The sequence below is a fragment of the Penicillium subrubescens genome (genome assembly GCF_028828155.1).
Source record: "Penicillium subrubescens strain IBT 31985 chromosome Unknown utg000002l_segment0_segment0, whole genome shotgun sequence".
In the NCBI taxonomy this organism is placed as follows: Eukaryota; Fungi; Ascomycota; class Eurotiomycetes; order Eurotiales; family Aspergillaceae; genus Penicillium; species Penicillium subrubescens.
Genome location: NW_026643152.1, coordinates 3,332,490 through 3,358,260, shown reverse-complemented (window position 1 = coordinate 3,358,260; position 25,771 = coordinate 3,332,490). Strand labels below are relative to the sequence as shown.

Below are 25,771 nucleotides of genomic sequence, written 5' to 3'. Positions count from 1 at the left end.
TAGTAGCATTCAAATTCAAAGTAACCGGTTATGGTTACTAATTCCTACAAAGTCATATCCACAACTCTCCTCACGGGCGTTCCCCGTCGCAACTCGCCGGATCACCATTGGATTTTTCTCCGCATTTCCCACCCAACGCCATGGGTCCCATGGTCACGACGGTTTTCTGGAAGACACACAACCAAAAGGTTCGTTCCCACAGAACCAGAAAACCATAGAACGGGAGAGGCTGGCTTCCAGTATGCGAACCGGCTACATCTCGCCGGATGCGGTAGGTCTGAGCGGTCTCCCATGGGTCAACGATTCGATGGGGGCTTGTGTGCCTCTGCCTCAATGGCGTGCCGTGGGTCTACGGGTGTTGGCTGGGCATGCGATGGGATGCGCCGTTGGAGGTTTGGAGTTGGACCTTGGGTCTGGAGAGTTGGGACTAGGAACGAGGGACGAGAAAGTTGAAAGTTGTAAAGAGCTTAGTGCTACGGTTTGGAAGTATGAAACCTATGCTTGTAATTGGTTGTGATGTAGTTCGAGAGTTTGGTTCTGGAGCTCAGCTGATGGGTTGTGTGAGGTTGTAGTACAGACCTAGTACGATGCCGAGACAGAACCAAATTCAATTATTGATCTTGTGTTTTGAACTTCGAATTCTAAATACTAACCTTCTACAACAGTTTATGTGATGTAGTCAATTTATCGGGGCGCGCTGAATAATGCTGAGTTCGGGCAGAGTCTCAATCACAACTCCCGGTTGTCTCCAAAATGTCGATATATATTTTCAACGTCCAAGCTCGGACATATTCACTAGGTAAGCCTGGATGATCAACAACGACCAGCTACACAAGACAAAGTAAGACAGTAGTAGCTGGGGCCACGCAAATGACCCATTTGCAAGTGGACATGGTCAAAAGAATGGAGTTCCAGATGAGACCTTACTACATCGTGGACTCGTCGAGTAGTTCAAGTTCAGGTTCTGGCCGACTCTAAGGAGTACCGATTCGGCAGTCTAGACGTTGGCGTGGGATGCGTGGGATGTCTAACGAGACCTCTGGAGTAGACTAAGCTAGTCCGACAACTAGCCCGAGTTCAAATCAGACACCCAAGAACGTCCATGCTCGATGGTCCACGGGACTATGGACAAAACTATGGATATCGACTTCTGGAGATGGAGCCCGGCTCATTTCCATATGCCCCCATTCATGCCCAAGCCAAGAGTTGAAGACCAACCAACTGCGAACATGACGGGAGAATAAATTGCCAAAAAACAAGCAACGGGGTTGAAACTTGGAGGTGCCCATTATTCCAGTCTGAGCGTCGCGCGCCCCCCTTTCCACTGTGCAAGACTCCAGCTATGCCGTGTCGTTGGCCCACTCCACATCTCACCGGCAGTACTTCTCTGCTGTATTGCATCATTTTCGCTCTATTATCCATGGTCTTGAAGGGGCATTACTATTGAGGGGGGCAAATTGGTGGTATGGTTGTATTCATTGCGGAGTGAAAAGGGGGCGCAGGCCGTTGGAACTTGGGCCGCAAGCTGACGACAATGTGCCGGCTTAGAAAACATAGGCTATGATGTTGAAACCAAGGTTCTAATGTATCTCTAACAGAGGTGGAAGCCATACTATGTTAGTATGTACTTTGAAGCTCGGAGAACTCAAATGAGGAGTTAGGGTACACATGTCTCACCGCCGACCGTTGGAGCCATCACCATGGGTTTGAACGGAGTGAGCCGGATGGACAGGGTAAGAGGAGATCGTGCCAATCCACAAAGTGTATCTCTGCGACGAGACTTTCGGTCTTGGTCGGACTCCACTGCGACAGAAGAGGTCCAAGCTTATACACACGGGAGAAGTGGAGACCGAGCAAAGGACAGAGAGGAGAAGGAGAAGGAGAAGCAGAAGAGACTCAAGAGAGCATAGCATCACCATTGTTTCCGTTGCCAAAGAAGAGAGTACAGTACTTACTGTATGTAGCCAAGTATGTACTAGCCAGTCGCAAGACCCGCTGACCGCTGTTATTTGTTAACGCTTAACCCAAAAAGACAGCTCCTCTGGACGCTGAAGTACTCCATATACTCCATACGGAGTGCTAAGCTGGGTTGATGATGATGAGTGGACGGATAGGATCATAGGATGGGGGGGGGTCAAAGACGGCTCAGGCCTGGCGGATGTTCTCAAGTTCATGACGCGTCGCTAGTCTGGCGGGATTCTCCTCTTGTTTCTACTCTTTTTGGCCTTCTGGTCCCCTTTTCTGCCCCTCCAAAGTCCATCAGATCCACTTCTCTCTTTAGATCCTCCCAAAGGGGCTAAGTGCGTCAAGGCCCCGGAACCCCGGCTGCGATCTGATTCGGCAGTCTTCTCCCTTCGAGGTTCCCGAGAAACGCGCTGAAAAAATGGGTAATAAGCGGTCAACCAGATGAATATTAGTGTATGTAGTTGTGCTGGAAACAGGAGGAGTATGGACTAGTTGACCTCGCAAAACCTCCCTTTGCGAGAAATGTACTCCATACGAAAGACTCCTCTGGCAAGTCCCAGCCTGAACACTGTGCACACACGCAGAATTATCGGAAAATTTGCTCATGTACTTGATGCGGGATATTTACATCCCCAATACTCATAAATGGTGGATGCATGTGCAAATCCAATTCACCCGATCCATGATAATTACTCCTAGCTAATACTTCGTCGCTGAAAACATGTAAACACTCATCTTATCTTCCATATCCATGGATATGCATCCAGAATGACGATGAAGATGGAATTCCCTCTCTGGATTTGCACGTTATGACGATCCCCGAGACGCCCCCTCCCCCCATCAGCCCAGGAACCAGCCCTAGAGCAGCCAAAAAAAACCCATCTTCATCTGTCATCTGCACGGGGCTCCGATCTTGGCGGTGTCCACCGCGGCAGATCGTCCGCGATTGTCCTCTTAATTTCAAGGTTGACCTCTTGCTGCACATCACTGTACGGGCTTGATATTCCCATTCGGCAACCGACGTTGCATCAATGAATTCCCTACAGTAGTCGTGAATAGTAGTCCTGGAATCTATTGAGTAGATCTCATGCTGCTGGGGAGAATGACCTGGTCATCTGCACAAATCCTAGTAGTATCACTATATCCTCCACCATCTCCACGCTCGGTCGGGTCTTGTCAGCAGCGTCATCGGTTCTGCAGGACCTGTTTCTATACATAGTAATCGGACCATCGTCACTATGAGGCAAAAGGAATTGCATTGCCCAGGACCACTTTGGAGTTGACCATCGCCCAAACGTTTATTCGAACCATACCTTTGTTTAAGGAAGGTCCAAGGCAAAAGCACGATCCAAGGTCCTCCTCGATGTCAACCTCACAAATGCAGGATGCCCACCCGGGTAAATTGGGTAAATTTGTCGAAAAGGGATGGAGACAGCGAGTGCCACTACGATCGAGGATATGTGGATTTGCAGAAGTGGACATCGCCATCCGCTCAGCACACCTCCACTACGGCGTCGTCGGTGGATGCAGATAACCAGCCAAAGGCTCCAACAAAATAGAAATAGAAACCAAAAATGATGGAGTTCAAACCCACAAACCTTTGGAATGACGGCAAGTTCTGAAAGCATTGTATAGATAAATCGTGATTGGATGAATGATAGAGGAATTATAACTCCCATTCCAATGGTAATAGAAGAATGAATACAGGGGATACACGCCCGATACCGGACCCCCGGAGTCCCTGCTCCTCTCCTCTTCATCCAGCCTCTGGGGGGTTTGTCCGTGATGGGTGGGTGGGAGTGTATGATCCACATATGCAATCTGGACGATCTGAATGGTCGCACGGATCCACCACATTCCTTTTGTGTCTGTGAAGAGACGGCAGATAGTCGATAGCCGAGCTTGGCACCGTGGGATCGACCAATCGATTGACAGGCTCCATTAGGAGCTGACGCGTGCTTTGTCCCGTCCAGGTGGGTGGTATTTCCTACGGGAGTTTGGGGGTTCTGACTATTAGCTGGTCATTGCCGGTAGACGAGGTACAACAGGGCAATTCGTCAAGGTACAAGTTTGGATACGTTGGGGGTCGTTCCAGTAAAGCAAAATTATTGGTTTCCATTGGAATGGCGGTAATAGAGTTTCATTTGAACTTCTCTACCGTAATCTGTTATTCAAGATATAAATAAATTATCTATTTTCTATTAATATCAGAAGAGATCGTATCGACACTTTTGAAGGTGACAGATGGTGTACAACTTCAAACCTACTAATCATAACCATGGGGCCCAACGATGCTGACAAAAGTATCCACAGAGTATAATAACTCCACTAAGTAAACTAAATCAATTAACAGCTAGTCAATTCTCAAGCCCAACCTTGGCATCAAGCCTATGACGTGGATGGCACCATGCTAGTCGCCCTCCCTCGCCCTTTTCCAGCCCGGCCCTGGATCCCCGCAAAAGCCCGTTGGCGTTAGTTTCCTAGTGAGGCTAGTGCCAGAAAAAGGGGCGCTAGGGCCCTAAAAGCCAAAGCCCATTACGGCGTGTATACGGAGAACTTGTAACTAAGATCCCTGCGTGCGATCCTGGTGAGGCCCACAATCGCCGCTAAGAACACTGCCACCCTCAGGGTCAACGCTAAACGCCAACCTGAAACGTCCGGCGCATCTTGATGGATGGATCGAGTCTGTTGGCCTTGAACTCCTATACGGAGTATTTGCACAAGGAGAGATCCACCACTTTGGGCCTGCTTTGTGACGTGACTGGCCGACCGGGTCAATTTGGGTACTGGATATACTTTTCCACACCCCCAAACCGTTCGAGATCGAAGAATTATTGGCCTTGTTGGGTTGTCTTTCCTTTACTTCTAACTATTCTAAGTAATTCATCCTTGATCTTGAGATCCTGTTAGGGTTTCGTTCCGAGAAATGATGTTTCTATATTCGACCGGATGATATGATTGATCTGGAGTTCTATTCCTCTGTTCTGATCCCTTGCTATGTATTATCTAACCCTTCTTGAACACACACGGTTCAACACGGCCATACTGAATCTGGCAAGCCATGTCTCCATTTTCCCCTGGGGCGCGGAAGAAAGTGCAATTTCCCATGTCTTCGTGACCTTCGTGACGAGCCGGTTTATTCAGCGGAGCCCTTCGGAGGTTGAGTACTAAACTAGTAGCTAACAAACTACGTACTCAACGCCATTAGTTTGCGATGTCATCGCCTTGCTGAAAAGCTCCGGATAGTTTTTTCCCAGAACGATGAGATGGCTTTTCCGGTGGCTGCTGGATGACCCCGCCACTAAGGTTTAGTGCCATCTCCCCCGTTCCTGTTGGAAGGTTTCCCGTACGTCTCTTCTCCGCACACCAAATCACTAGTTAGTTATGTACGAAGTATTATTCCGTACTTCGAAGAACTTACGGTGTGCGCTGTCCAACGGCTCAACCCGAACTTACAATCTGAAATGTTGGAATCATGTAATGCTATGGCTTGGGGCTTTCCCCCTCCTTCAACCCCCCCTTCCACTCGTCCCTTCTCGATGTCAATAATCACTCTCCTAGTCTCGTCATTTTCACTGGGCCAAGCTTCCACTGGCAAAAGCGCACTTGCATGGTGTGGAGTGCTATTGACCTTGGCGTAAGTCACAAACCCAACCATTTGGGGGACTAGCTGATGTCAGCCCCAGCGTTTTGAAGAGGCACATGTATAGACTACAGGACATACTGTACAGTGGACATCTGCTGGAAACAAATCAAAGTCGTGGAAACGCGCGAAGGAGGGCGATCTAGCAGGAAAGCACTTCCCCCCTCGCCTCTAGATTGACGGGAAGAACTCGAGACTGGGACAAGCGCATAGCTGTAGAGCTGCCCCCTCGGTCATGATTTAGTCGCTGCAGGGTCTCAAGTCCCCTTGCAAGTAGTCTATGCTATGCTAGACTATGTAATCGCGTTGCAACAGCAACATCGCCTGGACAGATCCAGTTCTGATTATGGAGGAAAGAGTACAGAGTATCGAGTACTTACGCAGTACCGACATGAACTCATGTTTTTGCGCCCGTCACCCAGTAGCATCTGAGCACTGATGACAACCTAGAGCTCAATTGTGCACACTGCATTGCAGGAGCATTGTTGACCTGGTCCCAATCATCTTTCACCATGCAATGCGCAACCCTTCTCCCCAACATCCCTGATCCCTGTCTCTCACTCTCTTGCGCAATTTGATCTGAGTCAATCGCATGATTGGCTCTACGTGCGAGATTTCCCCTCCGAGCTTCTCACATGAATCCGCGGTATCTCGCATGCTCGACAGGTACATCCCATTTTACGCGATCCTGATAGGTCACTATAATCATGTATTAAATGTATATACCAATCGAATACCCAGAGGGCAACACGCGACATTGGTCCCGGTCCTGCTGGATGTATCTCTAAAAAGCCCATCCGTATCGCTTCACTACAAAGAGATTCTTTAATACACTTGGTTATTTACTCTACTACACGCGAAAGAACAATAATCATACTGTACTATGTAAACCTCCCAGAACAAAAACAAAGAGAAAAAGTTGGTACATCCCAAAAAGTACTGGTGTGTGCCTCTATCAGAGTGGAGTTCACTATCCACCATCCACCCCCACCCATCTCGGCGTTCATTCCCTGCATGTGCCACCAACGCCTCGACGATCTCTGAAAGGGGGATCACCTGTATAAACCTTTCAGCTTAGATCCATTATTCTGGCAACGATTCAGCAACAGGTAAAAGATTCGTTGGAGTCGTTCTTCCAGAGAGCCACTTCTTCTTAGCCGTGTCCGCCACCGACCCAAGAACTACCGTTACCAGAAGTATAAAGTCAAAAGCAAAAAAAAAAAATCAAAGCCCAAAACTCTAAAATTTGATACTCTCTGCCCCCATCAACGGGATATTGGACCCTGAAAATCCACCATGCCAGCCTAAGTAGATATATAAGCACACTAAGTGAAAAGGGGCGCCCGCCACTGCGCCATGATTGTGGGATAGATGGGGACAACCATTCCACCCATCCAGTCATAAATTCGCTTGTGTCACGAGTGCCGCCCTTATCTAAGGGTCTGTGTGTATGGTGGTGATGGTGTGCTCCCGTTAAAACTACTCTGTCAAAACTAGACTGCAGGATTTACCATTTACCAAGCTCGTTAGAGGTGTAACTGGAACCGAACTGTGCTCCATCTTCATCTCCATCTCCATTCCCCGGTTCAGCAAGATCCTTGTGATTGGAAACAGTGAATTCAGGGGGAGGCTGTGTAGACCGTTGTTGACATACTCTGGTACCGGGAATCAGGGACGAAGAATCCCTTTATCTTGATTTTATTTTGACTCTGTTTCTACGTCGAGTATACCTCCGACAGCACGGTATCTGCGGCACTTTAGTACATCTTCGACACGATAGAAGAACTATGCACGATACTACCATAGAGGTACCATGATTTAGTTCATGCAGGGCTACAAAAGCCAATGTAGAAAGCTCAAGTGATGCTTTACAGTAGCTACATACCCTCAAAGAGGTAAAATTCAATATCCAAAAATGCCTACTGTATAGAGAGCATCAGCAATCCAAGAGACGGGTCCCTGACTTTGACCTCTTCACCTGCAATGCAATATTCCTTACTATTGGCTGGACGGAAGGTCCAGGAAATATTTTCGCTAGATTACCAGATTTACCAGATTCAGATTCCCCACAATAAGAAAAGAAGCACGCCTGACGTCCCTCCGATGGAGAGCTTACGCGGCCACATCCTGTGCCAAGCCCATCTCACGGCAAGCTTAGGCATTTGGCGCTTCTTGGCACTGCGATAAGTGGATAATGTGGGCTCCATCCCTCCATCCCTCCATCCCTCTTTCTTTCCATCTTGCTGTGAGCTGTGAGGCACTGAGCATAGTGCTCTGTGTATGTACGGAGTAGTAACTACTGTAGCAACTGCGTCGTTTTTCTTGAGTGTCTGGTGGATAGGAAACCGAAAAGAAACAACCTTGCCTGTGAGTTGGAAAATATTGGATAATAACAAAAATACAAGCATTGGGGTTTCCTTGTTTCTTGGTTCTCGACGAGAAATTGTTTCCAATTTTCCTTTCTGAGTTCTCAGCTCTCTCTGTACTCCATTTTCCCCTTGTGATTCATTCCGTTTTTTGCGTTGTTTTTCTACTATTTGCGTGCCTGAGCGTGGCAAAAGGCTAAGCAGTAGAACAATGGAAAAAGGGGGGTTAATAGAATCCCCCCTGGTCATTGAAGGATTTCGATGTTGAACAGGTTTTCTGATGGCGTTGAATTCCAATCAACTACCTAACCCGGCCCTATCTATCTCTTACCTCGAGCTCTATAGTCCAACGTTGATATATGCTTTGATATTTCCCGAACATCTCTCTCTGCAGAAGTCAACCCCAGATTTCCCTCCCCGGACAGGAAGAAGATAGTCGTGATTGACAGCGATGAACAGTGATTGACAGTATCAAAGGAGCGATCACTACCCAATTGCCCCCTGTCACTATGCTTGGCCACGATGGTTCCCAGGGGTCTGGAGGATCGGAGGCGCTGTGATCGACTTAGGGGCGTTCCTGGCTTGTAAAATGCCTTCTTTTTGGGGCATCGTACTGTGGGCAGATTTGAGATATACATGCGACAGGTGGTGCCCCAGGATTTAATTTGGTGAAATCTGATAGTGCGCCATCCCGATCAATTAATCTATTTCTCACTGCAACAATAGACTTGACAGGCCCACTTGGTCCTATATTACTTTTTGCTGACTATTTAATCGATTTCATACCACATCTGACCCTACTATTGATCCAAATTGAAGTCAGATTGTGGTTATTGTTGGTGGCGTTCGCACTCGGACCGCCTCGTCATCGTCGTGGATGGTGCGACGGTCGCTGCCTGGTATAGACTCGAGTGAGACATTCAACAGTTACGTAGAGATGACTTCCGAGTCTAGATGAATATTACTTAGCATTAAGTTATTCTACTGGCTAATTCATGGTCATTTTTGAATTGAAATAAAATTCCCTAGTACCTAGCGACTTTTGAAATCTTTGATGTACAGTAACCACGCCGAACGTCCGCTCGTCCCTGCATGAGAAATGGAACGAGAAAAAAAAAGTAAAAAGGCAAATGACGCCGGCTTGTAAAACACAGAATGGTCGTCCCAAAAGAGTCAGATACTTATGCACGGAGAGAAAGAAGCAGACCCATGAACCAAATTACAAAATCGTCCTCAGACGATAATATCAAGCTCTGAACGGTCCAGACCGTCGGCCTTCAAGTCTGGATAGTAGGGAACCATCGCGTCTGCACCCTGGACATAGGCGTCGTTGTACAGACGCCAGTAAGGCGTGCGCACCTTTCGAGCAGGGTGGAACAGACCTGCCCAGACGTAGTTCATGACAGTGCCGGTTCCGACGGCCATGCGAATAGCGTCGATGGCTTCGATGATCCGATCAATGACGTGAGGGCTAGTTTCGAAGATATTGGGGAATACCAGGTTGAGGAGATGGACCATGGCATCTTCGCAGCCAAGACCAACAACGCCGAGCGCGATGTGCTTGACCACGCTGGCTGCAGTCTGTCGGTGAACCTGGTCACGGTCGATGAGAGCATCCTCGAGCAGAGGAGTGACGGCGTAGACGTAATCCTTGGCCATCTCACCAATGTATTCAAACAAGAAAGACATGGCCTTGAGAACACCGTTCTGCACATTGAGCTCAGGAACGCGGTATTCGTTCATCAAGGCTGGCAGTACAGTGAAGGGAGCGCAAGTTTCAGCAACAATACCGATGGCGACAGCCGTGCAAACACGGGACTGACGCTCCTGCACACGCAAGTTGTTCAAGAGAGTGGCTAGGACATCCTGGGGACCGATGGCCTTGGCGATGAAACCGAATGTGTTGTTGGCCGCACGACGAATACCCTTCTTGTGGGCCTTGAGCATATCTAGGAGCTCGAAGCAAATACGCATCCACTCACGGGCATTAACTGACTCGGGGCCACGGTCTGCGATACGGCCGACGAGGTCGATAGTGTTCTCCTGCACCTTCTCGTGACGATTACGCAAGATAGGCGTGAGTCGGGGCAGAAGATCTCGAATAGGCGGTTGCATCTGGTTAATACCGACGACAGTCACAATGGACCGCAGGGCACCCAAGATTGAACCCAACACCTCTGGATATTCTTCACCCAAGTATTCGTAAAGGACAATACCGAGCTTGCCCATGAGAGCGTCCTCGCCACACTGCTTCATAACCATCGCAATGCGAGAGATCAGATCGGCGGCCTGCTGACGAACGGTAGCAGACTTATTGTTTAGCCGCCAGAGGATGGTAGACACGATCTGAGGGAGGTATGGCTTGCATCGAGTGCTGAGGGCATTAACAACAGTACCGAAGCCATTCAAGATGATGATATCCTCAATGCTTTGCTCCTGGAAAGCAAACAGGACACCATCAATCAACCGTTCCTCCAATCGCTCCGAGATATCAGCTGCCCCAAGAGAAGCAACCAGCTTCTCTATGGTTTCGACGGTCATTTTGCGGTACGGCTCACTCTCGTCTTTCAGGTTATTGACGATCCGCTCGAGAATCTCGCCGACACCGACCTTCTGGCCAAGATCAACGGTTGTGTCGACGACCTGGCGGTAGTTTCTGCGATCCAACGCCATACGTCGGACCCAGAAGCTCTTGAAGAAGTCGGCCAAGACATGTTCCTTGAGATAGTTGGCAGTCACACCATCAGTGCTAGAGCACTGGGAAACTACTTTGAGAACCACCTTCTTCATTTCCTCGTCCGGAGAGGAGAACTCTCGTAGAAGAATCTCCATGATTTGACTGGTATAATAATTGGCGTACTCCTCATCCATAAGCGGAATGATGTAACCAACAGCCTTCAGGAAGGCGGCAAGACCCTTGCCACGCTGTTTGCGGGCACCAGTCCAGAGAGGGTTCAGGATCTCGTCAAAGCTTTCGATACCGTAGGGGTTGGCAGCTTCAGCCAGAGCAGCCACAGCCAACGCAGTGACAGTTCGAACCTTGGCCTGCTCATCGCTGAGATTGTCTGCGATACAGTCGACGAGGCCCTTGAGGTGGGGAAGAATAGCACAACCCATCAGGATAGGGATTTGTTGGACGATCTTCACACCAGTGTGACGAGCCTGCCAGGACTTCTTACTGCGGCATACAGCGCGGAGGAATGGGAGAAGGGCTGGGATGCCCAGAGCAGAGGCAACGACTGCGAACGCTCGTGCTGTGGTGTTTCGTACATACTCGTCGACGTGGTCGATATCGGGCCGCATGGTACTGATCATGGTGGCGAGACCAGCGGCCTTGGAAAGGTTGGAGATAATTTCCCGACCTTCGACACGAGCATAGTAGTCTTGATCAATGAGCAATGGCTCAATAACGACCAAAATCTTATGGACATAGGGACGGACCAGGTCGTCCAGCTTGTAGAGGACTCGGTCAATGACCTTGACCAGCAAGTGACGTTCCTGATCCTCCAATGACTTCTCCATGAGCAAGGGGAGAATCTGGTTGAAAAGAGCACCGGCTCCAAAGTTCCGCGCATTGTCCGTAAGCTGGCGCAACGCGGTCTTTCGCATGGGAGGTGTGCCGTTCTTGACTTTGAGCAGCAACCTCATGATCTTGCGCTCCTTCATTTCTTCGACGGTCATGGTGCTTTCATCCCCAGCCTCCATAAGCTTTCCGAAGTAGGCCATATCCTCCGGCTTGAAGAACTGCAAGTCGCCAACACCAGGGATATCGGTTGGAAGCTCCTTGCCCATGGATCGAATGTTTTCGGGTTCCTGCATCATGAATCCACCAACACCAGCTGCACCAGGCATAGGCGCCGGAGTCGCCATTATTTTGCGTGCAGGGTTTCGGATTGGGGCGTATCCTGGAGGAGGCTCCAAAATCTTATACCCTTCGGATGGTAGCATCATATCGAGTTCCTCATCAGTCCAATCTCCAGGTCGGACAGCCACGTCGTTCCCAAAACCAGCTGCCGCGGCTGCACCTCCTTGAGACGGGTGCATAGGAGTTGCAAGACCTTGCTGGCCAACGGGGGTGGCCGCAGGTGCTAGATCCCATCTCGATCGGCGCTTGGGTTCTTCGGCCGCGCCGGGGGCAGGAGTTTCATCCCACCGGGATCGCTTTGCCTTTGTTTCCGCAGGTTTGGCATCTTCAGATGTTCCATTTTCCTCTGCGCTCACGTCCCAGCGCTTCTTTCGCTTCTTACTGGCTGCTTCAGCGGTAGCAGCAGCGTCGGCCATCACCTCGCCACCTCCCGTAATCGTCAAGGTAGCTTGGTGTTCCGGAACCGCAACATCTTCTCCCTGCTCTCGCTTCTCGGCGATCAGCTTCTTAACACGCTCCTCTTCCTTCTCGAGTTCACGAAGGGCCATAACCTCTCGGTATGTCTGGCCATCTCCCTCCTCCACATTTGCTTGGGCGTTGGCAGCGAAAGGGTCGGCGCGCGTAGGTGTTAGAGGACCGCGGTTGAACCGACGCTTCTGGTAGTCAGATTCACGATCAGCAATACGGGCAGCCTTCTCACGGCCTAGCAAGATGTCCTCTTCCTCCACTCCGTTTCCATGCGCCATCTCATCGATCTGGCTTCTGGTTGCAGTGTACTGGCCGACCAAGTGACGGCCGCCATTCGCATCTTCCATGTCCACATCTTCATCATCGCCATTCACAGCAATAGAAGTATCGTAGCCAGCGAACTTGTCGGGTCCGTTTCGATCGTACAAAGTCGTGTCGAAGGATTCAGTCAGGGAGGCCTTGGTCGAACTGTCAGTGCGCTGACTAGATGAGTCAAAGGTCCTAGAACCTTTCTTGCTAGCGGCAGCAGCGTTGCGCTCGGCTTGAAGCCGCCGGACAGCTTCAATATCGGCTGAAGGAGTCATCAGTAACAGGTCAGTGAGAGGAGTCGAAGGGTGCTTACCGTCAGACATGTTGATGATAGGTCAGGTCCAGGTTGACTGTATGATCGCACAAAATCGGTAGCAATAGCTACATTCGGATCAGGGACCGTTGAAACGGCAGCATTGATGATTGGGTAGCTGTCGCGCTGAGGTCTTGCGATACGTGCAAAATGCACGACGCCAACGAAGTCGCGCTAGCGGGATGACTAATTCATCACGTGATATGGTATCCTGAGCCCGGCCACGGCCCTCAGGCCGATTCCCGTATATCGAGGTAATGGCCTAATCAGAGTGACAATGGAGGGTTCAAGGGATGAAGTACTATTTTGGGTGCTCTAGAATGCAGGGAATTGCTTGGCTAAACACTAGTCATGGTTGTGCAAAGGGGGACTGGGTAGTGGGGAAACGAGCTCAGTATCTCACAACGGAACCTTGGTGCCATAAGGGCGCTTACAGTCTATTTATGTCACACACAAACTGTATCAGAAGTACACCATTCCAACCTTATTACAATAATCATGTGTGTCTCTTTGAACTTAATTTTGAGACCTAATCGTAGAGCGTGACCTCTGACATCTGGCAAGTGCAGGATGCCATTTACGTTAACTGTTTGCAAGGCAAGAACAGTCTGATAAAAGAACAACTAAAAGGCCTTATAGAAATCGGATTTAGAACCAATGAGATTATTTCAAGAGTAATGATGCCTATTGCTGATGTGTCCAAGTAAATTGTGGATTCCTAGCTATTAATACTTTGGCGAACCTCTACATTTCGTACTAACCGCCGGCACTAGAACAGAGATGTAACGTGAACCGGGCTTTGCGAGGTGGGCAACATAATCTAGGGTTTACATTGGCTACTAGTGGTGAGAAGTGAGATTCTTCTGTTATTTCTGTGCTCCCCCAATGCGCAGAGTCTCCAAGCCAAGGATGCCAACAAAGAATCAATTCTCCTACCTATGAATATTCTCCTAGCTGCAGAAATGCCAGATCGATACATGAGTACAATATAGATCTATATGATACCTAGCAGCCTTGCTGGGCCTTGTCTTGTATGAATCTTATAGAGAGCCTATAAGCCATCAGTACTAGCAAGAAGTGTTATTTTGCGTTGGTTTTGAAGTGTGCCTTGCGGTGTGGTTCCAAGGAAACCTAAGTTTCTCCATCAAGGTAGGCTTCCTTTGTCTCTCGTCGAAACAAACACGGATGGTTTCACTTATTAAACCAGAAGACCACTGCTGTTTCTGATCCTCTTACCGGACCCGTTCCCAGCTTTTCTTCTTTGCTCAGATCACTTCGAGGCTCTGTCCTTCACCATACCCTCATCCTCGATTCTCGGAATAAGCATCATTCAGCCTACCAAAACAAAAACATCCATCATGCGAGTTATTTCAGTCTTAGCCTTCATCCTGGCGATGATGTTGGTTGATGCCACATCAGCCCTTCCAGGTCCACTGAGACTGGCAGCCACATTCTCACGCATATCCGATGAACTCGACGGCATCAGCCTGGGAAACTGCTCTTTGGCCAACCTCGCTCTTCCCTTAAGTGATACCAGAGTCAAACTTCCAAACCCATCCCCTGGCCTGAATCTCAAATACGTCGCTCTGGGCCGTGGAACACAAAACTACTCGTGTCCAGCTTCAACAGACTCCCACAAACCTCGTGACACCAGCAAACCTGTTGCAACCGGAGCAGCAGCAACACTGTTTGATGCTTCCTGCATTGCATCAACTTCTATTTCTCTTCTTCATGAGATGCCTGTTGTCATTGGGCGTGCTCCTCTCGGGTCTGTGGCTCTGTTGGCGGAGCTTCTGAGCCACACCACGAACAGCTCGGATCTCATCATCGGTGAACACTACTTCAATACTGCTGGAGATCCTTTATTTAACCTAAAATTGAGTGGCTCTGCCTCTTGGATTATTACCAAGAAGGATGCTTCGGTGACGGCACCGAAGAGAGTGAGCCACGTAGCTGGGGACAACGGAGATGACGATGTGGCCTGGCTGAAGCTTGGATTCAAGGATGGTCACGGTATCAAGGTAAGTAGAGAATAAGTTCTTGATTCATTTATTGGATATGCAGCTCTCTGACACTATTCTAGGAGGTCTATCGAGTGGTGACTTTTGAAGGTTCTGCTCCATCCACTTGTGTTGGGCAGAAAGAGACCGTTCTGGTTGATTATGCCGCAGAGTATTGGTTTTATGGATGATGGAACATGCTTAGTCCAGGGTTAGCTCTTTATTCATATAATATTTGGACTTATTTCTAGGCCGCGATGGCCTGATTTTATGACACGATGAATGATACCTGTTCTGAACACAGAACCAAGTAGTAGCTTAATTACAGAACGAATACTTGGACTTGAGTGCAATACCCCCTTCTGCCACCAAGGTGAAGAATGAAGCTTGTTGAATCTGATCAATGTCTTGAAGCCTAATGATTCCAAAGTAGGTCTAACAGACTCGAATTCCATCCAAAGTGTCATGGGCTTAATCAGGGTTCGTGATGGCTTTCCCTTGCATATCTTATTTATTGACACGTCTGACTCACAAATACTCTCTACTTGAATATATGGGCGATCTTTGGACCTTTCTTGAAAAATGAGCCTGTGTTTGCTTGAAAATACTAGGTTAGAAAACAAGGAGCTTGACCTATGCATCGGGCTACACCGACGTATTTTCTTCCACTAGCCTGGAAATCTGGGAAGTCTACCTATTGCCAGCTACAAAGGGTAGATGCTTACCATCAACAGAAATTTCATCCAACAGCTCTCGTTGAACGCTCCCACTCCACCAACTATTCTTCCTCAATATAATGCCTCAGGCAACAATAAGTGGCGCAAAAGGAAGCCCAATGTGGCGCAGTGCATGCAGCATCCTCCACCTTCCACATGGAAGCCAGCGTATTTTCAGCTATACCTGGTCCGACAGCTGTCAATTATGACTCAAGTGGCTACCGGAATACTGCAGACCTCTTTGTTGGAAACTTGGGCCCAAGCTTTAGCTTCCAGTCCGGGTCATGGCTAAGGTGGCGTTGATCGGATAATTTTGTAGATGTCAGTGGCGTTTACAAACGTTGACTTTATTTCTTATCCTGTAGTTATGATTGAAGTTTCGGGATGAATGACCCTGGTCCTCGAGCCTCCTTGATTTGCTGGTATTTACTGGGCAACTATTTGGAGGTCTTTACGTGTAAATAAATTCACCACTCGGAGTCCCCGATGCATATGTTTGTTACTTCCGGCAATCGATAGTACCTATTTTACCCATTCCTGTAGTAGTAAGGATGGACACTTGGCAATTGAAGAAAGAATGAGGGAACTGGCCTCTGAAAATTTTCCAAGACAGGCCATCTTAAGGATTTTACTTGAACAGTATCGGTAACATCCATATGATTTGTTTCGTACTTACAGATGACTCTAAATTGCTGCCTCAGGTGTCAGTCATCAGTCATAATACTCACGTGATCATCATCATGGCTGACGCGAACGCTGCCTCCCAAGCGCGCCCTCGTTCCTGGCCCAGGCATCACCTTCAATTCTATCCGATATCTGCCTACGAAGCTGTCGCGCTATGATTGCTAGTCACTAGTGATATTCACTCTTCCCTACCCAACTTTTAAAACGACCGCTCGTTCCCTCCGCGCATCACCCAACCTCACCACATACCGCGCTCCTTCACATCTCCGACTACCAACTACAAGATGGCGACCGATTACAGCAAGAAGACCAATGCCGAGCTGGTCGAGATCCTGAAGTCCCGATCGCTTCCCCACACCGGCAAGAAGGCCGACCTGGTTGCCCGCATCCAGCAGGACGACGAGTCCAAGTCCACGGAAGCTGCTCCCGCTGATGCTCCCGCCGCTACCGAGACTGCCAAACCCGACGCTGTCGCCGAGGATGTCATCGACTGGGATGACGATGTCCCCGCTGAGACTGCCAACCCTTCCACGGAGGCTTCCGCGGCTGCCATTGCTGCTGGCGGCAAGGGCCCGGTGGCCAACCCCGTTGCCGTCCCGAACCAGAAGCTCGACGTCGACCCTGCTACGACCAACGACTTGAAGGTGGAATCGGCCGGTGGTGCCGACACTGAAGCCGCCCCCGAGGCTGCGACTGCCGAAGTTGAGACGAAGCCCGCTGTGGATTACACCCGTGGTCTTCCCGCGTCTGAGTTGGAGGCGGAATTGGCGAAGCGCAAGAAGCGCGCTGAGAAGTTCGGCATTGTTGAAGACGATGAGACTGCCCGCAAGGAGGCTGAGAAGCAGCTAGAGCGGGCCAAGCGCTTTGGTACTAGCGCTGTAGCCGAGACCAGCGCCAGTGTTGGTGTCAAGGGTCTTGACGAGGCTCTTCCCGATGAGCGCTCTCGCAAGCGAGGCCGCAACGAGCAGGGTGGTCGTGGAGGCAAGCGGCGCGATGTCGGCCGTAACCGCAACCGTCGTGGAGATGGTAACCAGAACCGCAATGGTGGTGGGAACAGTGGGAACGCCAGGGAGAGTGCGCAAAGCGGACAGACCGGACAGAGCACGCAGCAGAAGAGTTGGGCTGAAAAGGACCGTTTGGCCATGGAAGCTCGCAAGAAGCGTTTCACGGCCGCCAGCTAAATTGCTGCCATTCCTTTGCAGTTTCTTTTGTGTTTTACATATTCTGGTCTTTCGCAGGGCGTTTGTGACGATACGATATTAAGGAAGTTTGAGGGGACCACCAATCAAATCGAAACATTTTGCTTCATTTGTATCATAACGATGGTATACTAATGAGTACTTGAGCAAATTTTGTCAATATTAGTAGTGTATACTTTGATCTTGGCTTGGACCAGTTCATGTAGGATAAGATCGTAATGATATCTGTATCAATCAATTGTCAAGATAACAAAGATATGCGCCCCAGTATCCTTTTCATCCCATTACCATTTCTGAAACGTCCGAAGCACTTCCTTAATAAGTGAAAGCACCGAAGAAGCACCTCACTCCTCGAGGACATCCCCGCGCGTGCAGTCAGCTGAATTGTGCATTAGCCTCTCGTTCCTGCAGCACCCACGCTGACCAGTCCGGCTTCACAACGGGACTCCCAACTGGCCTGGCCCCTCCAGATCGGCACGTCGACACGGGATCGACGAACTCACCCTTGGTGTAAAAAGCACACCAGGACCTCCGTCCGAGTATTGGATCCGATCATAGCTTGTCGCACCGGGGAAGACGATCCGCTCATGAGTGCAACCCCAGACTTGGAACCTTATTCGCCAATGGGGCGAGCCCATCACGCGGTTTTACCGCCAGGACCCACTTGGATCGAGGTGTTTCTGGCGAATCCCAGCCCAGTGCTGCTGTTTTTAGAGTGTGGCTTCATGGATTTTGGTCCAGTCAAGGCAGCAAACACCTCCATGAGCGCAGTGAACGCTTTTATTGCTGGGATTGTTTGGTGGAGTAGGGCCATGAACGGACCCAACCCCGCTGCAGCGGTCCTAAACGGGGGTCAACCACGGATTTGGAGATGAGGTTATACGCTGAAGTCCTATGTTTGAGGCCTTTAGCGATGGTCACTGACGGGTTGGTTGGTACTTGGCTGACGAAATATACGATTTTACTACAGTGGGGTTTCATAAGTTTGAAACTATGAGCAATGTTCAGAACCGGCTTATCACTCACAGGTTGAATGATAGACTGAATAATGATACCCAAGCTATCGAGAAAGACGATTGAAATGACCTTTCGAAAGACCTTTCAAAAACCAAGAAGTAGAAGCATATATATCAGGTGGACTCTCTGGACTCTAGACTCAGACTTCTAAACTACCACTGTACTCGTCCTGGAAAGAGAATGGACCCCACTGGGGCTTTTTTGGGGCGATCGGCCCTTTGTCCTGAGTCAGATTGTCGGAGATTTTGAGGATGACCATAGTCAAAAGTTGGTTCAACGCTCAAGGCTCGGGACGGCCCTTTGACTGTACCAGAGTTCAAACAACGGCTTTAATGGGTCTATCCTGTCTGTTGTAAATAAGGACAAGTGGACTGCAATCTACGTAACCCAGGGAGAAAATGATACCCTGGTGGATAATGAGTAATAGTTAGACCAGGGCTACTGGCATCACAGAGCTGGTCTGGTCTCATGATACATGACGACATCTACGTTGGCATTGTATGGCCCTCCAAAGGCGCACCTTGGTAAATTCTCCGAGCCCTGAGGAGGAACGAGCCGTGCCTCGCACGTTCATCATCATTTGTTCCATGGCCAATTGTACATAGAAAAATAAACGAGACCTGGAAAGCCCAGGAGCCCCAAAAAAGCAAAACCACAGACCTTGCTTTTGGGGAGGATCGACGGTGCAGTCAGATCGGGTTCGGCGTCCCCGATCGATGAGTTGTCAACGAGGCGAGGCAGACGCAGACGCGGTGTACTCGTTCTTGACAGGTTAATCACAACGGAAGAAGAGCCAGCCTTTGACATTATTCAGCTTGAGTGTCCAGGAGGAGTTGTAGGCTTTATTTTCCAGGAGTCAATACTGGGTAGTTGACGGTTTGATGGGCGGATGGATGGGCCGCCCACTGTACGCCACTCGCGAAACTGCATCCTGTCAAACTGTATACGTGACTCGGGTGATTTTTAGTCTGACTGGGCAAACACCGCTGATAGCCATTCCGATCCCATTAACAGGATTCTGACCAACGATAGGAGTTGCTATCCGGGGAAAAACACAAGTCTCTCGAATAGGCTGGACCCAGTTTCCCCTCCATGCGGGCCTCCGTGCGCGAATTCGGGTCCTCACTGGACTCACTGGATTTTCTCAGTGCTCCGTCCATAGAACGACCGTCTCTGTCGTGATAGGACCTAAAAAAGATTAACTTTGCTAGGAGAACTCGTTTCGGGTTTCGGGCTGTTGGTTTTCACTGTACGATTCAGCGGCACACGGCTACTTTCCTGTTCACAGGGCCCTGGCGCCCACACAGTCTCGACTCGTCACAGCCGTAGTCACAATATCGGTGCCCAATTATCATCCAGATTGAGGGTCTTCTCCTGTCTAAGACGGAAGTGCCGTCAATCGCACAACCCTTTAATCCCACACGGTGCATTTTATATCGCCAGGGCAGACTAGAGGGCGGGTTTTGTGGGTTTGACAACCCCCACTTTGAACACTTTGAGGAGGGGAATCCGAGTCAGCAACATACATAACGTGATCGAGAGATTTCTACAGGGAATTCCCGACTCTCTTCATTCGAATCTTTGAACTACACATTTCAATACCTTCATTTTTTCGATTCTCTATTACCTTCGCTCTTTGCCTGATTTAGTCTCGCAGAGGATTGCTTACCTCTGACGTGGCCGAGACTAGTGGAAAATCCTGAGATTTCAGTGCCACACTGCTCCAGACTGTGGCGAAGCAGCTGCAGCTTCTGCCATCTGGCGTGGGCGCCGATCAGCTTGCTAAAGTCGGTGAATTTCCATCTTTTATCTACTCCGACGTCTGCTGTATTTGTGGTTCTGTGTCTCATGCTTAATGACCCCTTGCAGATAATGTTGTTTGATTGATCTTTTGTTTGATTTCTATACTTCTATGTTGCACGTGCTGGGAGATACCCTGGACTTTCCCACTACTTCAACCATTCTACTACTACACCTTCGTTCTTCGTTCTCCACTTCGCACCTATTAATATTCCCGAAGCTCGAAAAGTGTCCCGGAGACCCTCGAGAGTAATGTGTTGAATACTGTAAGTCCAACCCTATCCTGGTTGATCTGCTACTCGATTTGTTGAAACTCATGAAACAGGTATCATCTTAGCGCCGTTGTTTTCTACATACTTCGCGTACGCCCGCGATGAGTACAATTCTGCAGCACATGAGCCCATTACTCAAATTACTGTCTCAATATTGGAGTGGGAGACTCCTGACAGTGTCGCACCATGTCGTCGTACAATATGGGCGGCCGTCGTATGCCGCCGAATGATCCTTTCCCTCCTGCACATACATCACATCCCGGGCCAACCAACTCAACCCCCGCCTATGGCCCGCGGCTTCCTCGGCCTCAACTGGCAAGGCCATCCAACTATACAACAAGAACGGATCGGGCAGCGTCTCTATCGGCTGCGGAAGACTCCCGGTCAATCTCAGCCTTGCCACCAGTGCCCTATCAGATGTCGAATCATGCGAATCGGCTATCACTGTTACCACGTCCAAGTACTGGTGGCACAGGATCATCCCCATCTCCTGCATCGACTGTATCGCCTCACACGCCGGCCTCATCAATTCCTTCATCTCTATCCGCCTCTGATCTAACGACCCCTTCGCCATTTACACCAAGCTATCAAGCTCCACCCGCCAACCCACCCAAACGAGCACGCAATGTTCTCCGCAGACGGGCACCAACAATAGGAAGACATGTGGAACAAAATCAATCTCAGAAGCTTAGTCTGGTTATTCCAGCAACCGTCCAGCCTGTCGACTCGAGGGAGCCTAGACTACCCAATCTTTCAGACACCTATTCTGCGGAGCCTTCATCATCATCTCAAAGTGTGTCAGATAGGATGGAGAACAGTGCAGTGGACACTCCAAAGATCCAGGAGCCAGTAGAACTGGCCAGTCTCCGGACTACTGTTGATACCCAGAACCTACCTCCGCCTCCTGTCCCTTACTATCCCTCTGCGAGTACGCCATCAACTCGCTACTCCGAGTCTCCGGGTATGTGGAGCCGGGGCTCAACCCCAACCTCGTTATCATCTTACTCCCCAGGAATTATGCATTCGTCCAAGATTACACGCATGAGACAGCGAAGTCCGTCTCAGACGCGACTGCCAGTGTTCTCGCCACCATCTGTCCAGGCAAGTCCTCAAAGTGCCCAGGTTGAGCAAGCGGACTCCAAATCTCAAAGGTCAGGACTTTCAAAGAGATCACTTGCACTTGGATCTGCTACGATTACAAGTGGCAAAGGTCAATCCAATGCCAAATCCACTCCAGGCAAACTTCAAGGCCCTCCGCACAGCCCGCCACCGAGGAAGTCATCCGTCAACTTTAGTCCACCTAGAGATGCCCCTTCCAAGAACCCTGACATAGACATCGACCAGGCCAGGAAGGAAGTCGAAGAGGCAGAGCGGGAGCTCTTCAATTCGCAGAGACCAAGAGCTCCATCCATCTCCGAGACGAGCGTGCCCAAGGTCCCGAAAACACCACCGCGGCCAAGCCGAGAAGGCACACATCGGTTGGATTTGGAAACGTCCCCTGTGATTCAAAGCAACCTGCCTTATCTTAGGTCGACTGGTCACAAGCGACGCGAGTCGATGGAGAGGAACCGGATTGCCCAACCGCCGTCTGCTGTAGCCTCAACAGACTCATTGCCATCGAAAAATCTGTCTCGAATTCCCTCCCGAGAGGCTGGATCTCCAGTGCTGGCTCGAAAGTCACCCAAAACCTTGACCAAAGAGCCACCAAAGGAGAAGGTTGACGCGAAGAAGCCCGCCGCGCAGAAGAAGTTTGGTCTTTTCTCAAAAAAGTCAAAGCCAGATCTTGATACTGCCTTTGATGATCAAGCTCGACCGACGAGAAAAGGACCAGCTGCAGGAACCGGCCATGAAGGATATGGAAAGTATTCGCAGCGTGGTAGGAAATCAAGTGCCAGCAGTGCCAGTGGCGTTAGGACACGATCAACTAGTACCACACGAAGCACACCCCATTCGGTCGCAAGCAGCAAAGGCAGTATGTCATCTAGTCGCCCGGATCTCGACCTAGACGATTTTCTCGCAGCTCGACTCGAGCCTGTTTTCATCAGCGGTGGAGGCATGGACGGTGCGACTCTTTCGCGAACTGTGAGTGAACAGAGCATCAGTAGCATGAGTGTGACGTCTTCCACTCTGCCTCGCCCAACACCACTCACCTCTTCTACCGTCCAATCGACCGAGTCATTGGCAACTTCTACCGGTACTTTTGGTGATGCAGGCCCTCGCAGCGAGTCGACTACTAGCCTGGAGCCAATGAGGAGCAGAAGCCCAGAGAAGAACCAGACACCTGCCAGTCGTCAACAACCAAAGTCTCGCATGCCAGTCCCCAAGGGTAAGAGAACTGGATTATATGCCAATACAGACGCTACCAGGACCAGCACGTCGCTATCTAGCAATACTTCGAGTACGGTTGTCCCGCAGAGATCGAAAGCCACACCGGCTGCGACTACCAAACAGAAGGAACCCGCAAAGCTTGAACCGCCACAACCGAAGAAAGGGAAAACGTCTCGATGGAACTTATTTCAAAGAAGCCGTTCCAATGAGCCGAGCACCACTGGAGAATCTGCCCTGGCCCCTCCCTCTCATACGGCTCAACTTCATGCTGCAATTTCTCCGGTACTTAACAGTCGTCCTATTGCCCACTACGCCCTGGTGGATGCGGATTCAGACGAGCTCGACGACATCCTCAACCATGTAGAGGACTCGCCACCGACTGAAGAAGAGCCGTATATTGTGCCGGTTGAGGTGCCCGCGAGCTTGAACATCAAGAAGCGACATCCCTCTATTTTACTGCCATCGCCCCCTAGGATGCACGGCGAGTTTGACAGAGATAATCGACCATCGCCAAGAACTGCTATGTTCAATCAGAACATGATGGACCCGGAACCTCAGAGCAGCCCACAAGATCGTCGGCCCAGACGGCTGGCTTCTATAGGTCGAATTCCGCAAGTGGTGTCGAGACGCGATAGGCAGCATAAACCGGCTATGCATTCCTTCTCTCGACCATTCAGCACCTCTGAATCGCCGTCGGTGATGGCGCCGACACCGGAGGGCACAAGCGAATACCCTGGACTTGGTGGGATTTCTTTGGCCGACATTCCAAGCAGCAAGCCTGGAGATTGGGGCTATGGTTTCAACCCTGCCTTCAGTGCCCCAGAGGCAGCGAGCGCTTTGGAATTCCTTGCTGGTCCTTACTCAGCCCACGAACTCATTCACTTCTCTCCCCACAAGGGCTCTCCTTCGTCTGGCAGCTCCGGCGCTTTGGCAGCTGTCACAGCTGTAGTACCCAAGCCTGGCACTGCACCGACCGAGGATGAAGTATGGAACGAGTATGATGATCTCATCGATGTCCTCTCACCAGAGGAGCCAAAGTCTGAGGAAACTGTCAAGACCGAAGAAGACGACAGATTTGAGATGGCAACAATGGCCAGCAAGGCGTTGCAGGACGAGCTGAACAATGACAATTCCCTTCAGCCGCCACCATTCTCGCCGGCTGGGGGTTCTAATCGTGATAGCGGTGATTCAGTCCATCTGCGGCGATCAAGAATTGTTTCGGCTCTGCATTCCTCCATTGCACCATCCACACAGGCATCTTATAGCAACCTGATTGCGAGCTATGGCGACCCCGAGGTCATGTACAGCCCTGCAAACCCGACACAGCCTTCTTTGGATCCCGTTCACGAGCAACAGTCAACCTTCCTCCAGTCTCTTGCTGCTACGCCTGCGCCAAAACCCAAACCTTATGAGTTCAAGGACTTCCCTGGATGTTCAGAGCGTGAGTGGGATGCCGTCACTCGCACCAATATGCGATCTGCATCTCTCATGACAAGTCGGTGGCTATCATTTGGGCGAGTTCTTTTCAGTCCAGCGCACAATCACGTCAAATCTGGTACTCATGGGCGGATTCTCGTGATTGATGGACTGGGCAATGACGACTGGTCGTTCTACTGCTCTTTAACATACCCAGATGCCGAGGTGTACAGCTTGAGTGGCCGACCAGTCTCGACAGCAATTCCCCATCCTGCAGCCTGGCAGCCTCCCACAAACCACCACACCGTGTACCACGCTGGACTTCAGAATCCTCTACCATTCCCCAAAGATTATTTCGCCGTTGCTGTTCTGCGTTTCCCTGCCGCAAGCTCCGAAGCTATCCAGAACAACATCCTCCAGGAGTGCCGCCGTGTTCTCCGCTCCGGCGGATACCTCGAAATGAGTCTTCTGGACCGGGATATGGTCAACATGGGCGTTCGCACTCGAAAAGCAGTCCGCCGACTAAAAGAAATGACATGTCTCGCCAACTCGAGTATCAGTCTCGCACCAACAAGCGACAGCATCCAGCGTCTGATCGGCACTCAGGGCTTCGATAATCTCCGTCGGTGCATGGTTCGCATCCCCGTCGCAGGGATGGTCGTCCGATCCTCCGGTTCCACGACATCCTCATCGAACAAATCTCTTTCCGCATCGGCCACGACTCAATCAACTGGATTCTCGCTCCCTGCGGTCTCCGTCTCCACCGCAGCGACCGGTAGCCAGAGTACACAGACAGCATCTAAATCGTCAGTATCAGACGACAACATTTCCCTAGGAGACCTCCTCTCCGATCCCTCCCCCTCAGCCGCCAATGACGAGTCCATCGCCAAGATCGTGGCTCGCGTTGGTCGCTGGTGGTATACCAAATGTTACGAAGAGCCCGCTCTCCACGACACCGGTGATATCGACCTCAGCATGTGGAATGATCGCAAAGTTCTGCGCGAGTGCCAGAAGCGAGGAACTGGATTCCGCATGCTTATCGCCTATGCGCAGAAACCGAGTGAGAAGCGACGCACGGCGAGTGTCTAAATGAAACACGAAAAACGAAAAAACGAAATTGAAACGATACCCCTGACTGATGTGAATGATTTCCTTGATGAGTTTCACGTTTAACGATTTGGATATCTAATCTGCATGATTTCCTTCCTTTTTTGCCTTCTACTTTTAATTCTGATAAATACCCTCACTCTTGTTTGGTCTCTTGTACCACTCGTTCTTCTGATTGTTTTTGTTTATGTCCTGGAGAGGCAAGATTTATCTTTTCAAGACTTGCATTGACCTCGCGGTCTCGAGTGTTCGACTGTTTAGCGTGGCATTTGTCTGTTCTGTTGTTCTATATGTGGGGATGAC

The 25,771-nt window shown here is 50.1% G+C and overlaps 5 protein-coding genes across 5 annotated transcripts; 4 read left to right on the top strand and 1 right to left on the bottom strand.

Moving 5' to 3' along the window:
• Positions 1-140: 140 nt before the first annotated feature.
• Positions 141-517, top strand: N7473_002585 (uncharacterized protein; the record flags this gene model as incomplete). The annotated part of the gene is given in 2 exon segments (XM_057148525.1): positions 141-188; positions 203-517. 2 exon segments carry the CDS (start codon positions 141-143, stop codon positions 515-517), a joined length of 363 nt encoding a protein of 120 aa, XP_057012179.1.
• An 8,690-nt stretch (positions 518-9,207) lies between these two features.
• Positions 9,208-13,184, bottom strand: N7473_002584 (U2 snRNP complex subunit HSH155; the record flags this gene model as incomplete). Its single annotated transcript, XM_057148524.1, has 2 exons — positions 12,930-13,184; positions 9,208-12,878 (listed from the first exon to the last, which is right to left on the bottom strand). Exons 1-2 carry the CDS (start codon positions 12,937-12,939, stop codon positions 9,208-9,210), a joined length of 3,681 nt encoding a protein of 1,226 aa, XP_057012178.1. The 5' UTR covers positions 12,940-13,184.
• Positions 13,185-13,905: 721 nt separating this feature from the next.
• On the top strand, positions 13,906-15,302 carry N7473_002583 (DUF3455 domain-containing protein). Its single transcript, XM_057148523.1, has 3 exons — positions 13,906-14,078; positions 14,140-14,950; positions 15,013-15,302. Exons 2-3 carry the CDS (start codon positions 14,288-14,290, stop codon positions 15,118-15,120), a joined length of 771 nt encoding a protein of 256 aa, XP_057012177.1. The 5' UTR covers positions 13,906-14,078; positions 14,140-14,287; the 3' UTR covers positions 15,121-15,302.
• Positions 15,303-16,613: 1,311 nt separating this feature from the next.
• On the top strand, positions 16,614-17,510 carry N7473_002582 (SAP domain-containing protein; the record flags this gene model as incomplete). The annotated part of the gene is made up of 1 exon (XM_057148522.1): positions 16,614-17,510. The coding sequence occupies one exon, from the start codon at positions 16,614-16,616 to the stop codon at positions 17,508-17,510; it is 897 nt and encodes a 298-aa protein (XP_057012176.1).
• Positions 17,511-20,803: 3,293 nt separating this feature from the next.
• On the top strand, positions 20,804-25,450 carry N7473_002581 (uncharacterized protein; the record flags this gene model as incomplete). The annotated part of the gene is made up of 1 exon (XM_057148521.1): positions 20,804-25,450. The coding sequence occupies one exon, from the start codon at positions 20,804-20,806 to the stop codon at positions 25,448-25,450; it is 4,647 nt and encodes a 1,548-aa protein (XP_057012175.1).
• Between the last annotated feature and the right edge of the window lie 321 nt (positions 25,451-25,771).